General features: G+C 40.2%; 2 protein-coding genes across 2 annotated transcripts; one reads left to right on the top strand and one right to left on the bottom strand.

The window, feature by feature from the left end:
* Positions 1-11,797: 11,797 nt before the first annotated feature.
* ufsp1 (UFM1-specific peptidase 1) lies at positions 11,798-12,653 on the top strand. Its single transcript, XM_079811040.1, has one exon. The coding sequence runs from the start codon at positions 11,879-11,881 to the stop codon at positions 12,617-12,619; it is 741 nt and encodes a 246-aa protein (XP_079667166.1). The 5' UTR covers positions 11,798-11,878; the 3' UTR covers positions 12,620-12,653.
* A 204-nt stretch (positions 12,654-12,857) lies between these two features.
* On the bottom strand, positions 12,858-15,767 carry LOC307122814 (endonuclease domain-containing 1 protein). The gene is made up of 2 exons (XM_079811038.1): positions 15,341-15,767; positions 12,858-14,442 (listed from the first exon to the last, which is right to left on the bottom strand). Exons 1-2 carry the CDS (start codon positions 15,656-15,658, stop codon positions 13,861-13,863), a joined length of 900 nt encoding a protein of 299 aa, XP_079667164.1. The 5' UTR covers positions 15,659-15,767; the 3' UTR covers positions 12,858-13,860.
* Between the last annotated feature and the right edge of the window lie 1,456 nt (positions 15,768-17,223).

Genomic DNA, 17,223 nt, shown 5'->3' with positions numbered 1-17,223 from the left:
TATTTTTGGCAGTTTGGGATAGGATAGCATAGATAGACATGTAGTGGGAGCGGGATCAGGAAATGTCCACAAGCTGGGACTGGAACTCGTCACCCAAAGCACAACCGTTCCACATGACGGAGCTCTGCCCACGAGGCTATTGGCTCCGACAGAGATAAATATTAAACTTCAAGCGTGTTTAGTATTTGGAACAGAAAACTGTAATCCAGGAATATATGCGTGTATCCAGGAAAACATATTAGGCCACTGGGAAGACACAGAGAAAGAGTGTATTGAGTTCAAAGCTCCTGATTTTATCCTCAGGAGTCAATAAAGTTTATCTTTACATCTCTAGAGGGTCTTTTTGTGTCTTTTTGCTAGACTACTTACAGCCCAAAATTGGCTAAAATGATGTTTATGTTGAGAAAATTGGCAGTTCCCTTTTAGTGTCTCCATAGTTTAATTGTTTACTTTTATCTTGCATGCTCTTCCAACCAGGTCTGTTTGTGGAAGGGTCATAGGGCAGGATAGAGGTTGTGGCAACAGTTAATGTATATATTCCAAGTAGTATTTGAGGCCCAGCTTCGCTCAGTTCTAAGGATAATCAATATGAAAATATCTCTATATGTTCGACTTGAGGCAGTAAAAAGGTATCTGAAACGTGTGTATTTGACAAATATTGCATTTATTTAACTTCAGCTGTGATAAAGTATGCAAACAGCATGAGCGTCACTGCGGGAAGCAGAAAGTGTCCGACTTCACGTCTCCGTTTTCAGCTCCTCCCGCCTGCACGCGGCTACTCTCGCCGATCGGTTGCATCCAGCCGCAGCCGATGTCCAACACACCTATAAGCTCCAGCCAGGACGAACAGAGGAGGGCAGTCTGGACTCTCACCGGGTGCGTGACTAACCTCTGTGTTTCTTTTCTTTGCCTAGAGAGTGATTGACTTCCCCAAGTGAGTGTGGATCGCCAAGCTAAGTTGGCTAAACTTCCCTCTCTTCGCGGGGCAAGGAGGAATTGCACTTCACACTACAGAACTGTTCTCCTCTTCCTGTAGTGGAGCATGACGATGTATATGTATACAAAAATATGTTTTGGTTAACAAAATACAACTACCCCAAACGTCTTTGCTGACATCTTTGCCTGTTTGCAGTTCATAACAATCTCTCTCTCTCTCTCTCTCTCTTACATATTATTCATCAGACCAGGCCCTTCTTCCATTGCTCCGTGGTCCAGTTCTGATGCTCACGTGCCACTGTTGGAGCTTTCGGCGGTGGACAGGGGTCAGCATGGGCACCTTGACTGGTCTGCGGCTGTGCCGCCCCATACGCAACAAACTGAGATGCTCTGTGTATTCTGACACCTTTCTATCAGAACCAGCATTAACTTCTTCAGCAGTTTGAGCTCCAGTAGCTCGTCTGTTTGATCATCACACGGGCCAGCCTTCGCTCCACACGTGCATCAATGAGCCTCGGCCATCCATGACCCTGTGGCCGGTTCTCCACTGTTCCTTCCTTGGACCACTTTTGATAGACACTGACCACTGCAGACCGGGAACATCCCACAAGAGCTGCAGTTTTGGAGATGCTCTGACCCAGTCGTCTAGCCAGCACAATTTGGCCCTTGTCAAACTCGCTCAAATCCTTACGCTTGCCCATTTTTCCTGCTTCTAACACATCAACTTTGAGGACAAAATTTTCACTTGCTGCCTAATATATCCCACCCACTAACAGGTACCAGGATGAAGAGATAATCTGTGTTATTCACTTCACCTCATAATGTTATGCCTGATCGGTGTATATATATATATATTAGGGCTGTCAACATTATCGTGTTAATTAATTTAATGCAAATAAATTACTGAAGCATGTGAAATTGCCTCATTTAAATGTAAATTTTTGTCAATCACAAGTCAAGAAAACTTGGAATGTACATTTTTCTGTCAATTTGAAGTATATTTCTGAGAAGTACATAAAAAGTAGACTAGATCGGAAGTATATTCTTCTTTTTGGTTTAAAAGAAGTATACTAATAGCCTGGTCCTACCAGACTCTCATACATTTCATTTGTACAGAGGGTCTGGCCACTCTCCATTGACAAGCGTTTACTTCCTTGAAGGCGGGAAGTCTGATGAAGTTTAAAACTATTGGATCTGCCCAGAGCCACTCTAGATCTGCCATAACCAATCGCTAACGTTTGGTCATGACGCATGTCATGCGCCGTTCGCCTCTGTTTCTCACATGGAAGTCCGTGAAAATAAATGTGCAGCCACCTCAGTGATAAAACCTTGATCATTCGGATTGTGATTTATTCACAGTGGAGGGGAGAGTTTTGTGATCGGGAACGCGCTGCTCACGTGGTCCATAACATGATTGTACACTGTAAATAAAATGTCATATGCTTGGTATGATAAGAATAAATGCTGCGGTAAATAACGGGCCAATTCAAATGTTTACGTGCTTTTCTTCTTTTTATTTTTTGAGCGGTGATGAAATATATTGCTCTTGTAAATACTTGCCAGCATTTAAAGAAATACAAGTCTAGAAATGCATCCAAATTACAGCGAAGCGCAACCATACAGTGCTCTGCAGGGGTCAAAAAGTATATAAACAGTGAATTTTCAAGTGATTTATTCTTGAAAACTCAATTAAATGACCACACGACCTTGGTGTTTGTCTAAAACAGGAGGTAATTCGGCTGGGGATTTTTACGCGGGTGGTGGGAGACGGATGGCAATAAAATCACTGACTAGCCCCTGTAAAAAAATGACAATACCTTCCGGCCCCATGAGAAACAATTACCATCCGAATACGGCTTCAGCAACTCCTTCACCACTAACAGAGCGAGCTGGAAAATTAAACTTTTCCCGAACCCTGTGTGGAGGAGGGCCACAACATCATGGCCACCAACAGAACTCAGCTTTAACAGCTTTTGCTCCGGCTTTAACTTCTGGATATTCGGCAGCGGTGCCACAACGGACCGAATGGCTTCGCTCGCATCTTTTCTCCGCCCCCATTACTGAACTACAACTCAAACTAGCGCACGACATCAACGTCATCGTTCTCAGCCACTCCCTCTGTTTGCTGATTGGACCGGTAAAAATTTGTTCGGAGAAAACCAGAGAATATACCACAGTCCCAGACGGAGTACTGAAGGAAAATGAAAATTGAGCGGAAGTACGTAGGAGGGCGGAGCCAGGCTAGTATACTAATAGCACACTTAAATGAACGTATTTTTCGTAAGGGTAATCATGCAGATAGTTCTGATGTGCAGCAAAAGATTGTTGAGCTTCACAAAATATAGAGCAGCTGTAAGAAAATAGCTAAAGCATTGAAATGTCCCATTTCAAACATCAGGGCAATAATTAAGAAGTTCCAATCAACTAAAGATGCTACAAATCTACCTGACGTGTGTCTATATTGTCCTAATGCACAGTTTGAGCGGATGAAGACTCTCCAAGGATCACAGCTGGAGAACTGTAGAGATTAGTTGAGTCTTGGAGTTAGAAAGCCTAAAGTAAAAAACTAATCAAACAGCACCTACATCAACAAATGCTGTTTGGGAGGGTTTCAAGAAAAATAAACCCCAGACACTACTGGAACTTCAAAAGGGACCGGGTTCTATGGTCAGATGAAACTGAAAAAAGAGCTCTTTGGCAGCAAACACAAAAGATGGGGTTGGTGCAAAGAAGAGTAAATATCCCATGCCCATGGTTAAATATAGCACTGGATCTTTAATGTTGTGGGCCTATTTTTCTGCCGGAGGTCCTTGGTCCTTGGATCTTGTTCAGATACATGGCATCAAGGATTCTACCAAATACCAACAGATAAAAATAAATAAAAAACTTGACCGCCTCTGCTAAAAATAATATAATGGGCCATAGTTGGATCTTCCATCAGGACAATGGGCCAAAACAAACATCAAAATCAACACAAGCACTGAGCACAAAGTGAAGCTTCTGCCATGGCCATCCCAGTCCCCTGACCTGAACCCTATAGATAGAAGACGAGTGGGGTGAACTGAAGAGAAGCATCACCAATGTGGACCTTGGGATTTGAATGATCTGGAGAGAGGATCCGTATGGAGGAATGGTCTCTGATCTCTTGTCAGGTGTTCTCCAATCTCATCAGGCATTATAGGAGATTACTCAGAGAGCTGTTATCTTGCCCAATGAAGGTTGCAAAAAATTATTAAATATAAAAGGGTGCCATTAATTGTGGCAATGTGTATTGGAGAAAAACTGATTTTTCAACCGTTTTCAATTTAAGATTTGAGTTTTTATTTTATTTTATTTTATTAAAGACCAAAAGGATTAACAATGCGGATTAATATTTACAATCTTCTTTGTACATATTTACCAAGAGTGGCAATAATTCTGACCATGACTCTATATGGCGATGAGCCAAAACATTATGACCAGTATGCTGTTGGTCCTCCACGTGCTGCCAAAACAGCACTAACCAGCAGAGTCATGGACTCAACAAAAAAAAAATCTGTGGTATCCCTTGGATCGAACTTGCTAAGGCTCAATTGGATTGAGATATGGGGAATTTGGAAGCCAGGGCAACACCTTGAACTCTTCATCATGTTCCTCAAACCATCCCTGAACAATTTGTGCAGTGTGGCAGGGTCATTACCCTGCTGAAAGAGGACACTGCCACCAGGGAACACCGTTGTCGTGAAGGGGTGTACCTGTTCTGCAACAATGTTTAGGTAGGTGGCACGAGTCAAATTTACATCCACACGACCCTGGGTTTCCCAGTAGAACATTGCCAAGACCATCACACTCCTTCCACTGGCTTGTTGTAATCCTACATCCTGGTGCCTTCATTCCCATGGTAAATGGCGAACACATTTACAGCCATCTACATGATGTAAAAGAAAGAGGATTCATCGGACCAGGTGACCATCTTCCACTGATCCAAGGTCCAGTTCGCATACTTGCTTGCCCATTGTAGGTGCTTTCGACTGTGGACAGGGGTCATCAAATCAGAGTCCTGTATGCGGGCGGGTACCCGACAAGTGAATCGCTAATATTTGATGTAACAGCTAGAATAATATTGACGTTGTCTTTGCGATGCAGGTGCGGGTCCGGAATCAACAGTCAGGGGTGGACTGCGTGTCCAATAACCAAGACGGTACTGATAGGCATCTGCTTTAAAACGCTAGTGCTTAGTGTTCACGAATGATAGATAGATAGATCCAACTGAACCGCGCTCTGGCCCACCTCTTCCAAGCGGGACAGGGCTGGCTAAACGAGCCGCGTCTGGGCACAGTGCAAAGCACTCACTCTATTTAACTGAACCAGACTGTGGGGGTCAAACGCGCCCGGGCACGGTTCAGATCGCCTAGTGTGAGTACACCCTTCATTGTGTTTGCGGTCATAGCTCTGCAGTTCACAAAACTGTAAAAACTATTTGGATATCGCTGTATATTATTTCCTCTATTTTAGTTAACGTCACAATAATAAAGTGTTTGGATACACATAGACAAGTTCTGTATTGTCTACAGACATTGTGTTTGTTGTCATAGCCAGGAATCTTTCAGAATCACTTGCCGTCTTGTTTGATCAAACTACTGTTTGCTCTGCCTGAGCCAAACTGTGAGCAGGGAGAGACAAGGTACGTGCTGCGGAACATGTGTCATGGATGAGGAGGGGGTGAGGGTGGGAGAGTCTCGGCATAGTGACTCCGAGGCTTGGACCCTGCCATTGATTTTGGGATGGCTCAAAAAGAGAGGGGGGTTATGTGTGGGAGGAAGACCCAAGGACACCCCATCCCCCCTTTACTAGTAAACAAAGACAGCCATAAATTGGCAATGCAAAGATGAAGGGAGAAAGAGAGAGAGAGAGTGTGAGAATAAGAGGGAGATCTGCATAGTAAATAGAGAATGACTATGCGTCCACTGTCTTGATTCCTGAATGGGAAGAGAGCCAGGTCAGGCTCCTTGTTTAAGGTCCAGTGGCGCGCCACAAGACAGGAAACTCACATGAAAGAATGGGGGACGGGGAGGTCGGAGCCACTAAGGTGGCCTGTCGGAAGTTATTGTTTCTGAACAAGAAGCATCCAGAATAATGGTGAGTTCATTGGATACCGTTTTGTTTGTTACAAGACAAATTGTTTGACAACCCCCCCACAAACTCACTGGTTTCCATGTTTTATGGGGACTTCCCGTAGGCGTTATGATTCTTATACTGTACAAACTGTATCTTTTATCCCCTTATACTAACCCTACCCCTAAAGCTACCCATCTTTCCAAGCTTTCCTCATGTGGACCAAAAAAAAAAACTATCTTTGTGGGGACATTTGCTCCCCATAATGTAGGGAATACCAGGTACACACACAGACACACACACTCTCTTTTTGGAAATAGTTTAATACCTTTATTCAGCAAGGATGCATTAATTTGATCAGGTGACAATAAATAAATATATAATGCTACGAAAGATTTATTTTCAAATAAATGCTGCTCTTTTGAACTTTCTATTAATCAAAGAATCCTAAGAAGAAAAAAAAATGGTCCCAACAAAATACAACATTGATAATAATAACTCTTGAGCACCAAACTAGCATTACATTACATTTTAAAATAGAAGACAATTTTAAATAGTCACATTTTTACTGCATTTTTGATTAAATCAAATCTTTGGTGAGCATAAGATTATTTTTTAAAACAAAGTCTTACAAACCCATTTTCTTAACAGTAGTGACACAGACAGACACACAGACACACACAGACAATACATATATACACTATATTACCAAAAGTATTGGTACACCTCTCAAAATCATTGAATTCAGGCGTTCAATCACTTCCATGTCCACAGGTGTATAAATCAAGCACTAGTCATGCAGACGCTTCTACAAACTTTTGTGAAAGAATGTGTGGCTCTCAGGAGCTCAGAGAACTCAAGCGTGGTGCTGTGATCGGTTGCCTCCTGTGCAATAAGTCCATTCGTGAAATTTCCTCACTACTAAATATTCCACGCTCAACTGTTAGTGGTGTTATAACAAAGTGGAAGCGATTGGGAACAACAGCAACTCAGCCACGAAGTGATAGGCCACATAAAATCACAGAGTGCGGTCAGTGCATGCTGATGCGCACAGAAGTCACCCACTTTCTGTCAATAGCTACAGACCTCCAAACTTCGTTTGGCCTTCAGATTAGCTCAAAAACAGTGTACTTGCCTGACTGCATTGTGACAAGTGTAAAGTTTGGTGGAGGGGGGATTATGGTGTGGGGTTGTTTTACAGGGGTTGGGATTGGCCCCTTAGTTCCAGTGAAAGGAACTCTTAATGCTTCAGCATACCAAGACATTTTGGACAATTTCATGCTCCCAACTTTGTGGGAACAGTTTGGGGACGACTCCTTCCTGTCCCAGCATGACTGCGCACCAGTGCACAAAGCAAAGATCCATAAAGTCATGGATGAGCAAGTTTGGTGTGGAGAAACTTGACTGGCCTGCACAGAGTCCTGACCTCAACCCGATAGAACAGCTTTGGGATGAATTAGAGAGGAGACTGAGAGCCAGGCCTTCTCGTCCAACATCAGTGCCTGACCTCACAAATGCGCTTCTAGAAGAATGGGCAAAAATTCCCATAAACACACTCCTAAACCTGAGGAAAGCCTTCCCAGAAGAGTTGAAGCTGCTATGGCTGCAAAGGGTGGGCCAACTCCATATTAAACCCTACGGATTAAGAATGGATGTCATAAAAGTTCATGTGCATGAAAAGGCAGGCGTCCCAAAACTTTTGGCAATATAGTATGTGTATATATATTAGACACACACCATTCCATTTTATATCCCAACTTTAGTGCATCACTCCAAAAAGCATAGTTATGTTAATGTATTGCCGTGATGGGGTAGACAAAAATGTAACGCTCTTTCTTTGTTTCAGGATAAGGGTCTGCAGGCCAAAAGAGGAAAGCTGCAGTTTATTTGGCAGCGTTCTCCCACACACAGCCTGCTGGTGGCTCCGCTGCTCTAAACAACCTGACGGATTGTTTCAGGAAGACCCCTTGCTCTCGCCCTGGACCCTGCTACCCACCCCTTCATCTTCAGCTATAAATATCACATGCTTTTTCGGAGGTGTGGGGATTTTAATAGACTGGAAAGAGCTTCATCTACTGATAAAATCTGCACTTTACAAGAATAAGACGGCCAGCTTTTACTGGCTAAAGCGTATGGGGATATTTCTAGCTTTGGCCTTTGCTCTCTCCAGCAGAAAGAAATAAAAATCTTTGTTACCTTTTACACTTGTAATTTCAAACAATCTCCAACCTCTCCCAATGCATGTGATTTGTACAACTGGTTACAATTAAAATGCTATAAGTTCGTTTTGCTCCAGCAATTGCCAAACAGCCATTGAATTTTTTTTTTTTTTTTTTTAATAAGCTTCCAGTTCAGCATTAGTCAAAAACACACTGTGCATTAAATCACACAGCGTGCACTTCCTTCAACACCAATAAACATAGGTTAAGAACATTTTAAAATTAGCTGATAGCCCTGTGTGTAATGCACTACCACTAACATAGTAAAGTAATTCTTGTTCTGGCTGTTGCACATCCTTCAACAGCAGATCATGTCACCATGCCAAATCCACAGTTCAACCATTCAGAGAATTACCGACAGTCAGCCAACGGACAAAAAGAAATCCCGAGGTCATTTCATGAATGAAGACCGCAGTACTTAAACAACTGCCGAAGCTAGAGAAACCAGTGTCTTACATAACATTACATAAATGTTCTTAATACACATCAGCACAAATGATAAACCTGTGAGATTATAAGGTTTTGGCAACAAACTGTTTCAAAAAAACGTTTTGGCAACACTTAAAAGAGTGATTTCTATATGCTTTTTCATTAGACTATTTGCATGCTAAGCATTTAAAACATACACACATGTCAATGAAATCTCAGAAAAGTTGAATGCAATGACTTTGCCAGCCTCCACTCACCTACAGTTATCCGTACAGTCTTGTGTCCAGCTTGAATCATAACTACACACCCACAAACAGTTTGACCTCTTTAAGTACAGGGTTTTATTTTTTTCCATCCTAACCACAGTATTTTGCGTCAGGGACTTGACATACAAATTAGTTTTGAAATGTCTTCCATCTCCAGATTTGTGTCTGATCTTAAGTGTTCATCTTTAGTCTATTTCAAGTCAAAACATTCAATTTCAGGCCAGCGTTAACATTTCTCTTATCATGCATTGTTTATCGTAGTCTATCCTTTGACCTTGTGATCTGTTTCCATGCATGCTATCTACCTGCAAAGTCTTGACCTTGTTTTAGTAATGGTTTGAATCTTATATCAATCCTTTTCCAAGCAGAAAATGCTTACTGCAAACTATATGATTGATGTATTATTCAAGTATCAGGTTTTTCCTTAATTTCTGGCATTTTGGACCAATATTTAATTGCTGAATTGTACAGCTTCTAGATTCATTTCTATGTAAAACAAGTCATTTAATTAAATGATTAAATGAACAAAGGGCAATCTCATGCATACAGTGCCTCATACAGAATTATGCAAAGACTAATCCTACATAATAGGTCAAAAACAACCGTGTTTACCACACCATGTGTTTATACTCATACAGGTTGTTTTCTTTCCCTTGACAATGGCATCCAGTCTATCCAGAGATATTTTGGGGTCTGTTCCTGCTTTGGAAGCGTTATTGACAGAGCTATGCCTAATAATACTCTTTCTGCCAGTGTTGTTTCTTTGGTTAGAAAAAGGGTTTTGTTTATCTTCACGTGTATGGGAAATGGACAGTTGAGGATGACTCTATTTCTGTCCATTTGGAAACGACTGAGAGAAACAAAAAGACTGTAACCTCCAATCAAAAGATTATGAAGATAAACCACACAACACGGGGAACAGATACGATGTCAAATACATTGTTTTCCACCACATTATTCAAGACACAGGATCTATAAACAATCACGATGGATTACAACAAAAACAGATGCAGCTCAACCTCTAGGTTGGCATTTAATGCCAAACGTTCTCATTAATTAATAAACTATAGCTTACCTTATTCATAGCCTTGGCCAAAATTTGCAGTTCTCTCCACCACGTCCAAACTTGAATGGGTCTAAAGGTATACCCACTTCAGGAACACTGGCTCCCTCTGCTGATGGACTGACGGTTAGCGCGCCAAATGCTTGCCTTTTCACAGACCATCATAGCCTATCCTGCAAAGTTTTCAATATTTTTTTTTTTTTTTTTTTTTTTTTTAAATGTATAGCCTATACTGTATTATATTACCTCTTCATCAAATTACAAAAACTAGTTACCAAAACTAGTTAACGCTGCTGTGAGGGTTTTTCATGCCTGCGGCCTGCCATCAAGCTCTCTCTATTTTTTTCCTCTTTTGAAAGTTGTGGAAACACTTGTTGATTTTTGATTTTGCTATTTGAGCAAATGGTAACACAAAAAACAATACTTAATGTAGTCTCTCATTGACCGATATAGTTTACCCAACTTTTATGACGACTTCTGCTTCAGAGAAACCTGAAAATGTGAACAAATGTCAATCAGTAGGCCTAGCCTTTTGTTAAACGTACAAACAGGAAACAACTTTTTCCTTTTACCTTTTTATTTATTTGTTATTATTTATCAGCAACTACATAATAGCTAAATGTCATAGAGTGCATCAAAGACTTATAATAGAAAAATAATATCTAGATATCTGCGATCCGTTGAACTACCAGAGCAGAAGAAACAATGTTTTAGCAGAGTTGTGAGTTGTGCAAACTTACAATCTGGATGATAATAAAATAAACTTGTACTTGTATTTCTATGCAAAAACAACCACACAAGAGAAAATCGAATCACGTACAAATGAATGAATCGTTCAAAAAGATTCACTGCTTTGACAAATAGTTTTTTATTCATCTGAAGTTTACCTGTGCCGTTTGTGAAGGCCACCAAAGCCTTCGTCATAAATAAATCCGTTAAACATAAGGTAAAGCATACTCTATACCAGGGGTTTTCAAACTGGGGTCCGGGGACCATGGGTCCTCCAGAAGATTCTAAGGGGTCCCCAGAAAATTTCAGAGAATAAAAGACAAAGCAAAAATGGATAAAGTCTACCGAATATTCTAACGGTTTCATTTCTAACTGTTTCTCTCCTTTCTTGCCGTATACATTCCAGAATTGTATATGTTTGCTTTGTATCTTTCTAGTGAGTTTTTCTCACCATACTCCCCTTTATCTCACTCACTGGGAGTGTAAGACAGTTTTCTTAACACAGTGCTGCTTACATTTATTGTGAAAGGTGCTTATACAAATAATTTTGAATTGAAAATGTTCTTCTTCGGGTTTATACATTCAACATTAATAGCCAATTTAATTTGAGAAACAATATGAATTAATAATGTCACACTTACTATTTATCAAACAGTTTAAATGTTTTTTCGTAGCCTACATAAAAATAGATGGATTTTAGGAAGGGGGTCCCTCATAAAGGTTCATCATATTTGGGGGTCCTTGGCATCATAAAGTTTGAAAACCCCTGCTCCATACGTTATTGTTTCGTAGTTGTTATGAAACTGTAGTTTCGTAAATCTAATTCACTGTCAGGGCTGTCTTGCTTACAACGGCAACAGTAGCCTACTTTCTTTTTCTTTTTTTTCTTTTTTGTTACAATACTCAGTATTTTATTTATATACGCTATTTATTTAATGTTAATATTACCCTTTATTGTGTATAAAACAGAAAAGATTCGCGAAGAGCGCGAATTTGAGGCGGAACTGTTTACGACCGAGCTCAAGCATCACAGGGAAGACTATCGGAGATGGACGTTTGTAACGAGATGCCATCATGTAACGTTCATTCGTCTTATTTAGTATATAAATGGTGACTATCGTAGCTGATATACACGTACTGACATGGAAGAGGCGGAGAAAAGAGGGACACGTCCGAAAACTGAGTGTATAGATTGGGGTGGACATGTTTGTGGACAAATAACTGCCAACAACGAAACGTGGAAGGATGTATTAGTAAAGAACGCCCATGATGGACTTCCTCAGCCGTCTCCAGACTGTGACAGATGCTCTGTGATATCAGGAGAGTGTCTCTATTATCATTATGGCTGTGATGGCAAGGATGACAGAGGCTGGGGTTGCGGATACAGGACTATTCAGACCATGTCTTCATGGTTGTGTCTTAATCAACCTCAGAGTGTGAGCCGCAGACACCCACCTAGTCTTTCTGAAATACAACAAACTTTGGTGGAAATAGGGGACAAACCATATTCATTCCTGGGTTCCAGGGAGTGGATAGGGACATTTGAGGCAAGTCTTGTTCTTGACCAGCTTTATGATGTCCCCTGTCGTATAGTGCATGTGCGGTACGGAAAGGAGCTCGATCAAGCCGTAGAGGATCTTCATAAGCACTTTCTTACCCGTGGGTCACCTGTTATGATGGGAGGAGACAGGGACAATTCCTCTAAGGGGATCTTGGGTGTGTGCACCGGTAAACAGGGGAGTTATCTCCTTGTTATGGACCCTCACTACTCCGGCTGTCCCTTAGATAAAACCTCTTTGCAAATGCAAGGTTGGGTTTCATGGAAACCAGTTGATTCTATGGATCAGTGTTCTTTCTATAATCTTTGCCTGCCTCAGTGCTAAGTGACTGTTTCTTGTTTTATTTTATACTTTTAAATAAAATTCCCATTGTCTGTTGTAACCTGTTTGTGAGGATTTTTATAGATGTCATATTGTCATTTGTTTCACTTCAACACATGAATAAAATAACTAAATGAAAATGCAGTTGACTTCCATGATAATTTCTTTTTCTAGCATTAACATGTACCTCAAAATGATTTGAATATCAAACCATGACAACGAACTGATAAATGAACCATATGTGACACTACATTTTATTTCAATATTTTTTCTCACATCAGCTGAGACAGTTTTAAACACTTGCTGTTTTCCTTACATTTAGTCATTTATTCTTATTAATTTTTCCAAAATGTGACTTCGTTTCACAGTTAGGGTATAAAGCATGTAATAAAACATACTAACATACAGCTTTAAAAGAAACAGATCAAAACATAAATGAGGCTCAGTTGCCTTGCTTAAATGTTTAGCATGTAGTATTGTTAATATTTTAAAAAAGCAGTTTGAACTACTTTGTCCCCAAGGAATAGATAAGTATATCATCATCATAATATTTTAATGTTGTAATGTGTGTATATAACAGGGTTTCTGCAGGTTTTTACACAAATTAAGGCCTTAAATCAGAGCAGAGAGTCTTAAATTCATAAATTCAATTCATAAAGATGAAAAAATGAATATCTTCCTCAGTATTTTTGATGAAGAGATGATACTTGAGATGCAAATATAAAATGCAGTCTTGAAAAATTGAACCAAATGAAGTGAGTTTATGCTTAAAACAAGAAAAAATCTGTCAAAACATTTGATTTTTCTGATCCCATTGGCAGATATTTGTTCTTGTTTTAGTCATAAACTTCATTTTTATAAATTTAACAGAAAACATGAGTTCATATTTTATGTCATTTTGAAGTAAATGCATCTTGATTTAGGAATCTTTAGATATTTGTACTGGAAATAAAAACATTACTTTTTTTGCAGTGTGATCAGAAGGTACAGTAAAAGTTATTTCCATATTGAAGTAAAATTAATTAAAAAGTAATGGATATCTGTTTCAAATACAGCTCATTGTGTTTTTCCCTAGACAGTTACATTTAGAGAACATATTAATGTATTGTGTTCCCTTCCATTTATCCCTTAAATATTCTTTACTTGATCCTAAAATAAGTCTTAAATTTACCTTCATAAAACCTGCAGAAACCCTGGATAATATTATGTAGTGATTTAACTTGGGGCCTTCATTCAATGACTCCTTACAAGTCTGACACACAGTCGTTGTAAAACATCTGGAAGTTCTTGTCCACCTCCAGTTTGCCCTTGAGAAACTTCTCCAGATTCTTGATGGGGACCTCCACTATGTGGTTGTTCACACGATCATTGAGACCATAGGCACCAAACGCCGGGAACTTGTAGCGCTCTGAGTAGGGAGCGTTGTGATCGTAATCTGTGCAGCAATAGGCCGTCCACACGAACTCTGGGATGGCGATGCGATCTTGGTTATCACGTCGAATCATATTACCTGATGTTGTGACCCCGGTGATGAGATGAGCCTTTCCGTGGCAATAGTTGTTGAGGCGTTTGCGGATAACGTCTACCTGAGCTTTCCAGGGACCAAAACTGAACTCCCTTATCAGGGGAACCACATTGGTCAAGGTGTAGGTGGCGGCCTTGTCCTGCGGGTTGGCCTGATGCTCGTCTGGGTTCAGTTGGCCACGTTCATATTGGACCACGTCGGCGTAGTCTTCTAACACAGCTTGCGTGTCTTCAAAGTTTTTGTGCATGAAGGAGGACTGGGGGAAGGGTTCCATGTTACTGCTTCCTTTATCAGTCGCCAGCTGTGGAAAATAAGAAACGCAGGAGATGAAGATGAGGCTAACATATGTAACCCCTCCCGTCCTACTTGACCCGCTTCGAGCGGGACTCAAACTGGCATGGGAGGTGGACACACTAGACCGCAGTCTCTAACGATTCTAGATTTAGAGACCCAGAGGCATGAAGAGAAAGAAGACCAAACCCCTTTGCCAAATGTAATGATTACTGTAAACGAATACCCAGATCACATTCATATTGAGCTCCTAAAGGGACATGGTGATATGATATGAGATGGAAGGGAAATATATATTTCGATGCTTTCGCGTTCTTTCGCAAAAGTTTCGCATTTCCTCGAGTTCTTTGAGAGGGAACGCAAACTTTCTTGGGGGAACCTTTGCAAGAGAATGCAAAAATGCTGGGTTTTCATGTTTTATGGGGACTTTCCATAGACATAATGATTGTTTTATACTGTACAAAGTGTAGATTCTATCACCTAAACCTAGCCATTACAGAAAACATTCTGCATTTTTACATTTTCCAAAAACATAATTTTGTAGGATTTATAAGCGGATTTCCTCATGGTGACCCAAAGATGTCCCCACAAGGACAAGGATTTTGGATATTGCCATCTTTGTGGGGACATTTTGTTCCCATAACATGGGTTTACCAGGACCATACACACTGCATTTTATTTTAATAGTCTTTAAAATGTAATTTATTCCTGTGATCAAAGCTGAATTGTTGAAAACAATTGTGCGGCTTAATATTTTCATTTATTACATGAAACATGGAAAGTCCAAAGAACAGCATTTATTTGAAACTGACATTTATTTATTTTTTGGAACAATGTAAAAGTTGATGTGCTCACAAGTGTTCATAGTGTTGAGGTTACTGACTATGTTCTTCTTAGCACAAACTCACCTGTGGTTCAAACATCCAGGGAACGTCTACCCGTTTCTCCCCATCTGATTTCTTGAAGATGTACGCTGAATAGATGGGGATGTGTTGTTGGGGGTTGTAGAGGGTGATGAAGCGAGGCTCGTCCACAAACCGCTGGCAGATCATTTTTTGGGAAGTACTGAGGAAACCTCGTGGTGGAGTGCCCATGAAAAGAAAGTCCTTACAGCGCTCGACACGGGAGAAGTCTTCCACCACTCCAGCCTGTGATCTCAATATCAAGCACGTCAGCAGGATAAGCAAGTTTCCAAACCAGAACCAGTAACTGACTGTGAGCTTCATGTTGTCCTAAAGAGTTGTCTTCCTTCCCTGTGAAATGCTCTTTGGACTGATCTAAGTAGGACAGTAACACAGCAAGATTTTCAGAGAAAAACGTCGCTCCTTTTTCTGTGACTGGCTTATATTCACGCTCTCCTTTCGACTGTCTTTATCTAATTTCAAATCGAATGACTCTTCACTGGTTGGTGGAGAATAATATGAGAGCCATTGAAAATGCTAATACAGAGTACAAAGCCCATGCAAAACCATGTTCAGAGAGTCTGGTCTACAATAAAACTTGAATGTAAAGCATATTGATAAGACAAACTTCAGCGTGCCGTTATCCTCATCTACATGCAAATCAGGAAGGTAAATTTGCTCACTGCTGGCCTAATGTTCAATGGCGAATGAGTCAGCCAGCACACCCTGAGCCTGAATATGATGTGGTAGAGAAGAAATTTAACTGAAGACATCTACTTTAAGACAAAATTCACAGCAGTAGAGCAACCATTGACTACCATAGTAGGGAAAAAATACTATGGTAGCCTAGTCAATGGTTGCTCTATCTGCTTTGTTACAAACATTCTTCAACAGGCACGTGCAGAGGGGGGGGCTTTGGGTGCTCGAGCCCCTGCCCTTTTTCAAAATGAATCAAAAGTGCCCCTCTCAGACAAATATCAAGGATAATATCGTGGTCAATAAAACGAAATAAATGTGATTGTTATAACATGACAATGTATACAATAGTAACGAACGGCTCAAAAGTCGGACAATTTCTGTTGAGGCGTTGCCATAACGCGTTGCTATAGGTCGCGTGCGTTTTGATTGACAGCTGATTTTCCACTGTTCGGAAACGGCTCTCGAGCCAAATATGGTCCTTTCAGAGAGCGTGTGGCCTCGCGGGAAAAAGGTAAACCAATATTTTTTTTTTTCATCCATAATCAGAGCTAATGTGTTGATTTAATTACAAATCTATATATTATATATTTTAAAGTATTACACAATTCACCAATGCCCGTTTGTCATGTATATACACCAACCAATCGTGATCTGGCAAAGCAAGTTCAAATTCCATTGGGCGATGTGAAACGGTAATTTTCTGTTCTTATTCATAAATCGGTAGAAAATGACATGGAAAGACGAACTAACGTTTGTGGAACGATTTCCTGCGTTTTGTCTCATTTTATAAATTGCATCACTGACAAAATGGATTTTAACTGACAACAAACAAATCACTGTACAAAACCACAGCAGCAAAAGTCGCATTAATGGTAAGTAGTGTTAAATTCACTTGTATTTGTGTATATTGATACACGTTTTACTATTTAATGAAACTATCAAAACCCAAGTGCCACAGGCCTATTATGTGAAGTGTAGGCCGGCGAAATGGTTACGTGAAAGGACTTTATTATATTACCATTTTTGAATATTATGCAGCATTATGAAAGAAGTCTCTTATGTTCATCAAGCCTGCATTTATTTGATAAAAAAACAGCAATATTGTGAAATATTATTAAAATAATGGTTTTCTATTTTAAAATAATTTAAAATATAATTTATTCCTGTGATCACAGCTGGATTTTCAGCAT

Source organism: Gobio gobio, assembly GCF_949357685.1.
Source record: "Gobio gobio genome assembly, chromosome: 2".
Taxonomy (NCBI): Eukaryota; Metazoa; Chordata; class Actinopteri; order Cypriniformes; family Gobionidae; genus Gobio; species Gobio gobio.
Note: the sequence above shows the minus strand (reverse complement) of the source record. Positions and strands in the feature narration are given on the sequence as shown.